The sequence below is a fragment of the Schistocerca nitens genome, chromosome 6, assembly GCF_023898315.1.
Source record: "Schistocerca nitens isolate TAMUIC-IGC-003100 chromosome 6, iqSchNite1.1, whole genome shotgun sequence".
NCBI lineage: Eukaryota > Metazoa > Arthropoda > Insecta > Orthoptera > Acrididae > Schistocerca > Schistocerca nitens.
The window spans coordinates 477872321-477884833 of record NC_064619.1 but is presented as its reverse complement, the minus strand read 5'-3'; the positions used below and the strand labels follow the sequence as shown (position 1 = coordinate 477884833).

General features: G+C 41.7%; 1 protein-coding gene and 1 non-coding gene across 4 annotated transcripts in view; one reads left to right on the top strand and one right to left on the bottom strand.

Moving 5' to 3' along the window:
- Nucleotides 1-5463: 5463 nt before the first annotated feature.
- Nucleotides 5464-5538, bottom strand: Trnas-uga (transfer RNA serine (anticodon UGA)). The gene has a single exon. It is a non-coding gene; the product is annotated as a tRNA-Ser (tRNA).
- Nucleotides 5539-8889: 3351 nt separating this feature from the next.
- The window catches only part of LOC126262434 (probable tRNA(His) guanylyltransferase), a 28317-nt gene continuing 24693 nt past the window's right edge, over nt 8890-12513 (top strand). The window contains exon 1 of one of the 3 annotated variants that reach the window (XM_049959078.1): nt 8890-9055. In XM_049959078.1, coding sequence (XP_049815035.1) covers nt 8993-9055 — 63 coding nt within the window. In that variant the 5' untranslated portion in view covers nt 8890-8992. Of the gene's footprint in view, nt 9617-12513 lie in introns of all 3 variants that reach the window. The other 2 variants (XM_049959077.1, XR_007546731.1) reach the window with 2 other exon arrangements.

Sequence of the window (12513 nt, the reverse complement as noted above, 5' to 3'; positions counted from 1 at the left end):
AATTACAGATGCCACAAGAATAAACAACGAGAATGATCAGATTCTTCGTATATTTTTAGTTTCAATCATTCAAATACCATAGATTCGTGTTAGATGTATTTGCACTTGCTTACTTTCAAGGAATTTTATTGTGCTTTTCCTCTTTAATGAAAAGAATCACAAAGTTTGCTCTTATTCACTCTTTCGTTCAATGAGTTTATCATCTTTGTTACGTCCCAGTAGGACCTTTGAATGCCTCGGCAATTTTCTACCAGTTATATTTCTTTGCCTTCAGTATTTCTACTGTAGACCTTTAATATCAGAGAAGCATATATGATATCTACCTCCTTCTATCAGCAATGTTACATTCTCTTTGGACTATCTTGTCGCTCACACAACCCATGTCAACAACACAGAAGTAGACAAGATAGCAGATGAAAGCTTTCTGCACTCCTGGCACCAAAACAGAAGGGAGTGAACTTTGTTTGATGGTTCACTAAAAACCTATAATGAGCAAACAACTGATAATGCAAACGACACATGACTGAATTCCGTTTTCACATGTGTGTGTAGCATTTAGGCTAAACCAGAGAGAATTCTTATTCTCTATTACATGCTTGCTTCACTACTTAAAAAATGGAGAACTTCATTCTTGATGTATCATGCGCTTCTCCAAACACGAAAGCTCTTTTTCTTCACTCCACCATGTCTCCACATGACTCATCTTGTTGTGCTGATTCCATACAACCGACTGGTACATACTTACCACTTACATATCACGACTTAACTCAGTGGTGTAGCGTCACATAACTGTCTAGAAACAGTTCTACACCATGTACAGCGCTTCAAAACGATCAGAGTGATGATTTATGGGGGTAGCTGTATTTTATCTGATGATCTATTGGAAGGATTGCAGTAGTGAGCCTTCATTGTATTCTAAACTTTTTGTAAACTTCATCACATGTGATCCTTTATTTTATTACAATCTTTGTATCCATCACATTCAACATCACTGGTACCTCATTTAGGAACTAAACCTCATTTAAGAACTATGTAATTCCATTGCTGCTCTGGTCAACTACAATAAAATATTGGCATAAACATTTGACTGTTAATTCGAACTTACCTTGATGAATTCTTGTAGTCCTTTTACCAAAACACTCCATATGTTTGATATCAAGATCAATATCAATTAAAATTCCACTTAAATGAAAAACATCAAACTACTGCATGAATCATCTGTGGTAGTCAAAATTCAAATGTTGATCACCAATATTATTGAAACTAGTATAAGTCTCTCATATTGGTGTTGCTTTTAAGATGTAGACGTTCCTGAAATGTTATGTATCAAGCATTAATTTGCAAGTTACATTTTCGGAGGCAGTTTGCTTATTTAAATAAGCACCCACAAATCCCGAACTCTCTTGATCTTTCTAGTTTCTTCCTTCTAGTATGCAAAAGCAGGAGAGCACCACCCACTTTCACTGGTTCGTTTTCGTCCACGTCACAGTAAAACTGTGGCCCATGCTAACACTTCTGGCTGGGAAGCATACTGTCACAAACACTGTCAGACAACAGTAAACGAAAATGTTGCTGACTGTGTTGCTGCAATCCATACCTTTTGTTCACAACGTCCTGAATGAGGGCTCCCTAGATCTGGACCGGCACAAGTCGGTCAACTTTGTCCTGCTCATGTTCTATGTCAGGCACAGGCCCCTCCAAACAGTGATGATCTAACAACACAGCATCTGTGTACTGAGCTTTTACACAGAGCACTTTACATGCCATGCCATGTCAGCCTTTTTGAAGTGGCGAGTAGCCACCGGTTTTAAGAAAGGTACCGCTGTCATTCCTAGTCATTTTTGTGAAAATAATAGCCATTTTCATTATTCGATAATTTTTACAATAAAAATTCAAAACTAATATAACTTTGGATTTTATTATGAATGCAGTTGTATTTTTTGAAGTTCTTTTTCCTCTGTGATACAATACATACCACACATGAATCATGTGTTATCACTGGACATCCCTTTATGTCCCTGCATGTGTATATCCATGCAGTGGTATCGTAATATACACATCTTATCTCATGTATCATATGGCACCTAACTTGGTTTTCCCCTTGGCTGTAGAAAGCCAGACGCCAGAGATATCAGCTAAAGAGCTAAGAGCTTGCACAAATGTAGTTGTGCTTGCTTGGAAACTCAATACAGGTTCCAATAATGTTGTTGAAGTTCTTCGTTTATAGCGTGTGTATGCAGCGAGTGCTGGAATGTAGTGTACTTTCTAACTGTGATAGTTAATTATCACATCAGGCCGAAACCTCAATATACACAAATTTACAGAAAGGAGTGGGAGAATATGTTGGACTTTAAAGAGTGGATACAACCACTTGTAACAGTCAACTAAAGCAAGTTATACAAAGCAGAAATAAGGACAAAGTTATATGATTTAAAACATCACTGATGTTCTAAAAAACACATTTCAGCATCTTTTCACTTAGAATCAAACTACAAACTAAAATGACGCTTAAAGGGTTGATGAAATGATGGGTACACAGCAGACAGGCTGCAGCTAGATTATCATTGTACACAGCAACACATTCTGCAATAATAAGCATTGACCATACGTCACAATTATGCAGTAACTCATTTTCTTTGAGTGACAGCAAAGCAGTCGATTTTCCTCTATACAGGACAAAACCTAAGAGAGTAATTGTGAATATACTCACCCCACACTTCACTGATATATTAATGAGAGATGTAGGCGAATAGAAATTCAGCCTTGTTATAGAAGAATCGATTGACTCTTCATATCGAAATTATTAGATGTTGTAGTGTGATATTACAGTACACAAATGACCGAAATGATGTCCTCATTTTTGGGTAATGTTGAGGTAGAAAAATATGATGCTGCACCTATACTTTCAGGAATAAAATAGCCTTTGCTGAATTTTAAATGTGCGGTTTTAACACTGGGGTACATGTTCAGATGAAAAACAAATCTGAAAACAATTCTATTGTTCTCATGCACTGCGTCTGTCATTCATTATATCTCACACTTTTTTATTCTACAGAGGTAACTCTGCCAAGAAATACTGAATTTCTTATTCATGGAATCCATAAATGGCTTATATGTTCTTCTCCATGCCGCTTAGAATATAGGCACATATATGACATAATTAATTGTGAAGAATGTGAGTGTGATCCACGAAAGATTCCAGAAATTTGCAGTACTTGCTGGCTTTCCATTTAACCCACTGCCAGTAGAATTTTATAGCAGCATGTAGAACTTTGGCCGTAGGGATGAGTACTGGCCCTTCCAACCAATTAGCCTGCTTACTTTACGACAAATAATGCACAAACGATACGTCATTTACTAGAGTGACAACGACTTTATTTGTTTGTAGTCAAATAATACAGAACAAACACACAGTGTACACAAAGACAAACTCGAGAGAGAATGACTAAGTATCTTGTTGACTCATTACTAATGGCTATATAAAATCAGATAATTAAACATATAACATGTAAATTATTATAAACTAAGAGTAAATGCCACAGAGTTTATATACAAAATACAGCTCTCCTGGCAGCCATCGTGGAATTAATTTGACAGCACGAAATCTAACACTCGTGGCATGACACACGCTTCAAAGAGTTGTGCACTGCACTGTACAGAACTGCCAACCGTGGTCGCCACAACAGCCCCCCCCCGCAGAAGTGGAGTATCAATCAGGAAGCGCGCTGGGAAGTGGGCACATCAACCAGATCTTGTGGTGCGCTGGTCCCCTGTAGCTGAAATGGCCAGTATTGCCCCCTGAGTTGCTGTTGCTAAACCAGATGCTGGATGAGGCTGTGTCCATCGAGTCTTGGTGGGGGCAGCTCCTTGAAAACGAATGCTGGCCTGACCCTGTTTGTTGCAGAGTGTTCACCGTTGACCAGAATGCCCACAGTGAGATCTCCCCTCTTGTCGACACTATGTGGCCCGGTGTATGGTGGTTGTAGGGTCACTTTTACACCATGAGTACGCAACATCATGTGTGTGCACATACTGGGGTCTTTGTGGACAAACGTGGCAACAGTTCCATGTTGGACGGCTGTGGAGATTGGATCTTCTTGATCTGACGTCTAAGGCGACTGATGAAGGTAGATGAGTCTATATCAGGCTGTTGAGCCACATCCACAAATTCGCCAGGCAGTCGTAATGGCTCTCTGTACAGCAATTCTGCAGAGGAACTTTCCAGATCTGGTTTGTATAAGTTCCTTAGGCCAAGTACAACCACAGGCAGATCTTCTGTCCAACTGGCAGGATGGCACAACAGAGCTGCTTTTAGTGGCCATGCTCTATCATCCCACTGCTTTCTGGGTGATAGCTGGTCGTTTTGGGATGATTCACGCCACAGAATGTTGCAATCTGCAATCTGTTGTAGTGTGCAGAGGATACACAAAATGTTATATCCAGTTTAGGAGGAAAGCATGCGCCAAAGTTTCTGCAATGTTGTCCACAGGTGCCGCTTCTGGCCAATAGGTGAATCAGTCAACGATTGTTAGGTGGTACCTTTGACCATTCGAAGCTGATACTGGTCCCACAACATCCACATGCACTTGAATGATATGTGTGGTAGTTTTGAGGAAACTGCCAATCGGCACATGTACATGCTGGCTGACCTTGCAACACAGACTTTGTACACAACATTGTGTCCACTCACAGCTGTCTTTCTTCATTTCTTGCCACATGAAGCGATTTGTAATGTGATGTAACGTTGATCACGTGTCAAGGTCACACAGGTTGTGTAAAGATTCGAAGGCGTCCTCTCAAAATCTTGCAAGTGAAAACAGCCGTGGTTTTGCTATTGATGCATCACAGTATAACTTGATGCCAGTGCCAGTATCGTTGACTAACTGCCAGTCTAGCGTCGAAGTTCTTTCTTGCAACAGCTCTTGCAGTTCCTTATCGGTACATTCTGCTTATGCAAGTTCTGTGTAGTAAATAGCAGAGACCCTGCTGACTCGGGAAAGGCAGTCAGCTACCACTTTCTCGATCCTGGGTATCTGCTGGAAATCTGTGGTAAACTGTGAATAGACTTAAGCTGGTTATGCTGCCACAGCGAACAGTTGACACTGCTCTGCTGAGATGCATACATGAGTGACTTGTGAAACTTCCTGGCAGATTAAAACTGTGTGCCCGACCGAGACTCGAACTCGGGACCTTTGCCTTTCGCGGGCAAGTGCTCTACCAACTGAGCTACCGAAGCACGACTCACGCCCGGTCCTCACAGCTTTACTTCTGCCAGTATCTCGTCTCCTACCTTCCAAACTTTACAGAAGCTCTTCTGCAAACCATGCAGAACTAGCACGTCTGATAGAAAGGATATTGCGGAGACATGGCTTAGCCACAGCCTGGGGGATGTTTCCAGAATGAGACTTTCACTCTGCAGCGGAGTGTGGGCTGATATGAAACTTCCTGGCAGATTAAAACTGTGTGCCCGACCGAGACTCGAACTCGGGACCTTTGCCTTTCACGGGCAAGTGCTCTACCAACTGAGCTACCGAAGCACGACTCACGCCCGGTCCTCACAGCTTTACTTCTGCCAGTATCTCGTCTCCTACCTTCCTTGGTAGAGCACTTGCCCTCGAAAGGCAAAGGTCCCGAGTTCGAGTCTCGGTCGGGCACACAGTTTTAATCTGACAAGAAGTTTCATATCAGCCCACACTCCACTGCAGAGTGAAAGTCTCATTCTGGAAACATCCCCCAGGCTGTGGCTAAGCCATGTCTCCGCAATATCCTTTCTTTCAGAAGTGCTAGTTCTGCATGGTTCGCAGAAGAGCTTCTGTAAAATTTGGAAGGTAGGAGACGAGATACTGGGAGAAGTAAAGCTGTGAGGACCGGGCGTGAGTCGTGCTTCGGTAGCTCGGTTGGTAGAGCACTTGCCCACGAAAGGCAAAGGTCCCGAGTTCGAGTCTCGGTCCGGCACACAGTTTTAATCTGCCAGGAAGTTTCATATCAGCCCACACTCCGCTGCAGAGTGAAAGTCTCATTCTGGAAACATCCCCCAGGCTGTGGCTAAGCCATGTCTCCGCAATATCCTTTCTTTCAGAAGTGCTAGTTCTGCATGGTTCGCAGAAGAGCTTCTGTAAAGTTTGGAAGGTAGGAGACGAGATACTGTCAGAAGTAAAGCTGTGAGGACCGGGCGTGAGTCGTGCTTCGGTAGCTCAGTTGGTAGAGCACTTGCCCGCGAAAGGCAAAGGTCCCGAGTTCGAGTCTCAGTCGGGCACACAGTTTTAATCTGCCAGGAAGTTTCATATCAGCGCACACTCCGCTGCAGAGTGAAAGTCTCATTCATGAGTGACTTGTGTTAAGTGAAGACCATAGACTCACGGGCTTCCTGCTGAGGTCAGAAGTACTTGACTGCCTCACATATCACTAACAGTTCATGGTCGTAGCTGCTCCATTTCTGTTGAGCTGTTGTTCCATGAGTAAAAGACTAGAGGCTGCCATGTGTCTTGTGTTGCTGTAACACAGTACCCACTGCTGTCTGGCTCGCATGTACCAGCAATGCTAATGGCACACTTGGGTAGGGGGGTACCAACGATGCAGCGTCCATTATCGCTTGTTTTGCTTGTTTAAAAGCAGCAGTCATGGCATCTGTCCAAGTTCTCTTTACATTTCATACCCAGAAGCACAGCCATTAATAGTTCTTGAATTTATGCTCCCTGTGGTATTTGCCACGAAAACAGTATAACATCCCTAGAAATCTTCACAGCTCCTTAACTCTGGAAGGCTAGGGGATCTTCAGAATGACTTCCGCTTTTTCAGGAAGCGGTATCGATTTGTGGCTGACCAAAAATACACATCACTGTGTTCAGAACAATGCCGAATTGGTCCAGCCAGTTGAAAACTTCTATGAGATGCTGGCAATGTTAGTCTGGCGAGGCTGAGAATACCAATATGTCGTCGAGGTAAGCGAAACAGAATGGCAGGCCTTTCAACACTGAATCAATAAATTTCTGCCATGTCTGTGCAACGTTCCTGAGGCCAAACGTCATGAATTCTCTTTCAAACAGGCCAAATGGTGTGATTATAGCTGTCTTTGCTATGTCTTTCATGGTGATAGGTATCTGCATGTATGCTTTGACACAGTTCAACACACTGTACAGGCAGGTCCCACTGAAAATATAGTTGTAATCATGGATTAATGGCACTGGGTAACGATCTGGCGCCCTATGGGAAGTAAGTGTTCTGTAATCACCACAAGAGCGCCATGCATCACACTTTCTTGGCACAAGATGCGGCGGTGAAGGCCAGGGACTGCGATCAGATGGTGCAATCTCGAATTGTACTGTCAAATACTGCCTTTGTAACTGCTAAGTGGTCTGGGAATAACTGTTGTGGCCTACAAGATATAGGGGGTCCCTCAGGAGTCTGTATATAGTGCACAGTGTTGTACTTCACATCTTTGGGCATACCTGGCAGCCTTGTCAGTGCCAGGAAATCTCGAAGCAGGACAGTGTACTCGCTGTCTTTGACTTCAATCAGTTTGGCAGGGTAGGTGGTTGCATGGCGCTAAAATCCCGCAGCTGTGAGTCTGGTGGTATGGTCGACCAGGCGTGTGTTGGTGATGTCAGACAGAAGATTGTAGTACGCCAAGAAGTCCGCTCCTATAATCGGCTCTGCGACGTCCACGATCGTGAAGCCCTACACGAACACATGGCATAGGTCTAGATCCACCTCGAAACGTTGCGTGCTGTATAGTGTGATACAAGAATTGTTTGCAGCAGCTAGACAAATGATGTACACGGCCTACACCAGTATAGCATTGTTCATGGGAAGATTCACAGATCAACGCCATTGTCAACCAGGTATTTCTGTTCTGTATGTCGTTCACTTAAAACAGACGCCGTGACTCAGACAGGCAATTGGACGAAGCGTCTATACCCAACTGCTGTTGGCACTGGGTATGCACAGGGCATGCTTGATACAGCGACCTGCTTGAGTGCCAAATCTACTGTAGTACCAACATATCTCATGCTTCGTTTGTGTCCTAGGTGTAGTCGACATGGTCGACAGTCTGCTGTGTGAATACTTCCAGAATCTGGATCGGCCACGGTCGCTGCTGGCGTCACAATGAGATAACAACTGCACGATCTGTTGTGTGGGTACGTCCACCTTTGCCGCCAGAGCGTCGTAGTCAGTGTGCGATACTGTGGCAAATGTGCTTGCGCACTGCAGACTCGTTACACTGATAGACACTGATGATATAGTGTCTTGCACCTCGTCTGATAGCTCTACCACTGCGTCTAAAGGCATGTCAGATTGCGACGTGATGATTGGTTTAATGGCGGGCGGCAACGAGTACTCCATGTGGTTCTTAGCAGGCTGTCCAGTACTGGGCCAGCGTCAATCTTACTTCGCAAACGCTGCAAGTACTGGGATGCTTTGCAATCCCCGATGTCTTTCCGCATCAGGTCTTGACAATTAAACAAATTATAATGTATCCATTTCGGGCCCTTTTTGCGAGACTGTTTCGCTAATTTCATTGAATTATAGTTGGCCACCTGTCGAAACCAGTAAAGCTGTCCTCATAGCAGGGGACGTGACCGGCTCAGCACAGCTTGCCGAAAGTTTGGCGGCGTTGGCGATAGACCACCGTGTTGTCTCGTTGTTCACGCACTCCACGTTTAATGGAAAAATTGAATGTTATAGAATATTAATGAGCATTATTTGCATGAACTATATTGGTATGTTAATTACACGGAACATTTTATTGGATGTCTTTTTTCCGCAGTGTTGGCAGTGGTGGGGTACAGTGTAGTTAGTGGTGGGGACATGTATGTTTATTGTTTACGATAAAAAAGAAAATCAGAGTAACCTTCTTTTCGTCCAGAACTGCTGTTAACCCATGTGGGTTCTCTTAAACACATATTATTGGAATTTGCCGTCCCACTTATGTAATTGTTTATAATGGAGCATGAAAGAGCAAAGAAATTATGTTTGAGTGTGTGACAGGAGGATGTTGTATGCGCAAGTACATTGCCTGCAAAGCTGTGTAGGCTGTTATCGTGGATTTTCACGTGTACGTCAAGAAATACTTCTGAAACGGTGCTTATCGGTCATGGCGAAAAGTAGATTCGAGTATGTAAAAAAATTTGAAGCGAATGACAGTTGTCTGCCGAACTGCTGGATAGTGGTTAGAATTGATGGGAAAGATTTTCACAGGTTTACGGATGCTCATGGTTACGAAAAACCTAACGATGTTCGAGGACTTAATCTTATGACTGAAGCGGCAACTTATGTAATGAATCAGTGGAAAGAAATATGTATAGCTTATGGACAAAGTGATGAGTACAGCTTTGTCTTTAGGAAAGACACCACGTTGTTCAACCGCAGATCATCAAAGCTTATGAGCATCGTAAACAGTTTGTTTTCGTCGGCATTTGTTTACAATTGGCGAAAATGTTTTGGTTCAGTTCCATTACAGTACCCACCTTCATTTGACGCACGGGTTGTGCTGTATCCGTCCGAAGATAATCTTAAAGATTATTTGAGCTGGAGACAGGCAGATGTTCATGTGAATAACCTGTACAACACTGCTTTCTGGTCACTCGTATTAAAAAAGGGGATGACTAATTCAGAGGTACTTAACGTTAAAAATTGTTTGAATCTGAATATGTATTTTTACTGTTGTACAAGCCTTACATAGGCGTTGATTTCCTTTGTCCACTTGTTGTAGAAATATGATCTATTTTAGAATCATTTGTCCATCCTTTGAAATTATTTTATTGGCCGTAGATCTTCGTGCAAGCCCTTTGCAGTAATTGCTGTGTTACTAGATTATCAGGAATTAATTATATCCTGACTTGTGATCCATGAAGTGTTGTGTTACTTAACCATTTCATTACTCCTTTGTATAATGGTGCCAAATATTTGATAGATAAACATAAAGTGTAGGATTGAGGTGATCGTGCAGTGTATTTGTTAGATGTTGAGTTATCAATCCAGAGAGGTTATTCCTTGAGCCTTCAAGGTGTGGATGAGCAGCTCATGAATTGTTAAGTGTAATGTGATTATCTCCCCCACCTGGAGCTCAACATGACTCAGCCCTGATTATGCTTTTTGTACCTTAAAAGTGCCAAGTTACACTTTGGCTTATTTATTTATTCATCTCTAAGCATTAATAAATGCAATCAGTGTTGTCTTCTGGGTCCACACATGGTTTGTGTTAAATTATATTATTCTCTTACACCAGTATGATGGGTAGATTCTTAAAAGAATAAACTTTCAGGGAACTAAACTGTTCATCAATTACCACAAAAAATTCCTTTTTTGTTATCAGTCCTGTTCTTCCTTGACTTAGAGAACAGCATTGTATTGTCAATATTGTGAGCTACATTGACTACCATGAATGCCATGTTGTTTTTCTGCTTTCACTGTGGTTACAAGAGGTATAATAATTTATATTTATTGGAAGGAAGAACTTTCTCCACACAACCTGTAGCCTATATCAGTTTTTCCGAATAATTGTGTATACAAATGTAAATCATGTTAATATTTTTTACAGTGGAAAAGTTTGATAAAAAAGTATTCTGGTTGGAGGCCTAAGTTAGTTCTTACATATAGCTGAAGAAGTCAAACATGCCCTATTACTGGATTTGGAAATACAAATAGCAGTCCTTTATGGTTCATGGGATCACATCTGATACTCAAGAGTTCCTAATCTGTAGATCAGGCCACTGTTGTCAAAAGGAATTAGAGTAGATATGTGTTGTGGCTGAAATAGTTGTTAGTCAATGGCGGTCCATTAGTCTTGCAGGAAATATCACTGTGCAAGGTGTTGCAGTCTACCAGTTGTCTGCAGAAAGCTGTACACGGAGACTGGGACCATTAAACAGTGTACTAGACAAAGAGAATTTTTCTTTTCCAGCTGGCTGAAAAAGTAGGATAGAAATACGTTAAATGGATTATAAACAATCCTTGCTACCCAGATATGTAAATGTGCAAAGGGCTGTTGGCAAAATGATGCTGAATCGTTTGCCCATGCGGGAAGAGTCGGAGATGCCTTACCACAGTGCTAGTCATCAGTTATTATTCAACAATAATCTTTATGTAGGTTGGATGTGCTGTCCATTTGAAGGCCATTGCTTTAATAAGAGGAATGTTGTGGGACTAGAGAGAGGGGAAGAATACAAAGTGTAGTCCCAGAGAACAATATAAATTAAATTTGGGTTGTGTAGCTTAGGATCTATCATCGTCTTATGTTTCTCTTCTGTGTTATGGAAATTTGTGTGTCCTGTGTGCCGTAAGTGTATTGTTGCATGAGACTACTTCTCGCTACATTTCTTCTTTTGGCATAATGTTATGGCCATTCAACTATCCCATACCAGAGGGCCTCCCTCACTGAGACAGCTTGTGCTGTTTTTATGGAAGAAGCTATTATGTCTCAGAACTGTACAAAGGGCAAAATATGGCAAATCCTAGTTGGTCCTCTCCAGGCTTCCTTGGTCTGTTCATAAATGTCTGCAAGGAGTTTGAAGCAATTCTATTCAGAAATTCTGGCATCTCATTAACAGTGCTTTCTCTGTGGTTCACAAGAGGTTAATATAGCCAACTTCAGGAAGTACCAGCTGCTGTTTTTGTGGTGGGCGATATCCATACTCAAATCCCATCACAATAAGTGGCACTTCTATAACCGAGAACTGATCTGATAGTCCCTCTGTATGTGTGGACTGGTACTTTAGAGTCAACTCCCCACTATGTAACTGTGACGCTTCCGATGATCATCCTTACCATGACCATTTCTATCCCATATTATATTGTTCACAAATAAACTGAATGTGAACCATCCCTTTTGAGTGAGTGTGTAACCCTATAATTTTGTCTTCATGTCTGACACCTGATTAAGATATACAAAGATCCATTCAGAAGTCTTTAATGAGACATAAGAACTAAAATGAGAAGTTATCCTTGCATCACTTCCTTTCCTCCATTCTTTATAAAAGATTTTTATACCTCATTGTCAGCTCCCTTCAGGTTTGTAAAATTGTATTATCTAGCCACAAGAATCTGTATGCCCTGAGTGCTGTTGTGTGGGACTGATTCTCAGCTGTATTTCTTACATGGCTGTAATATTACAGCCACATATCTCATTTCATGAGAGGCAGACTAAAGGGGGCACATTACGACTATAAAGTTTGTTGGAAAGTTATATTTGATAGTTTTCCTGACTTATTTGTACACAGGGTGACTTTTTGTTGTGTTGGATGAGACATTTTCATGTTTGTGAAAATATATTTTCCATTTGCTTTAGTATATCAGTTTTTCCATGCAGTTTAATTTCAACCAGATCCACTCTTTATGTTTCAAAAAATGCAGTGGATAGGACTGTTACTAGAACAGTAACTTGACTTTCTTTCAAAGGGCGAGTTTAGTAATTCTGCTCCTTTGATAGCCTTCTTGTCAGTCTCCAGATAATGAAAGTAAGTTTCATTTTTTAGTGTGACTTCCTTACAGTACATAATAAACCAAGGAATTTGA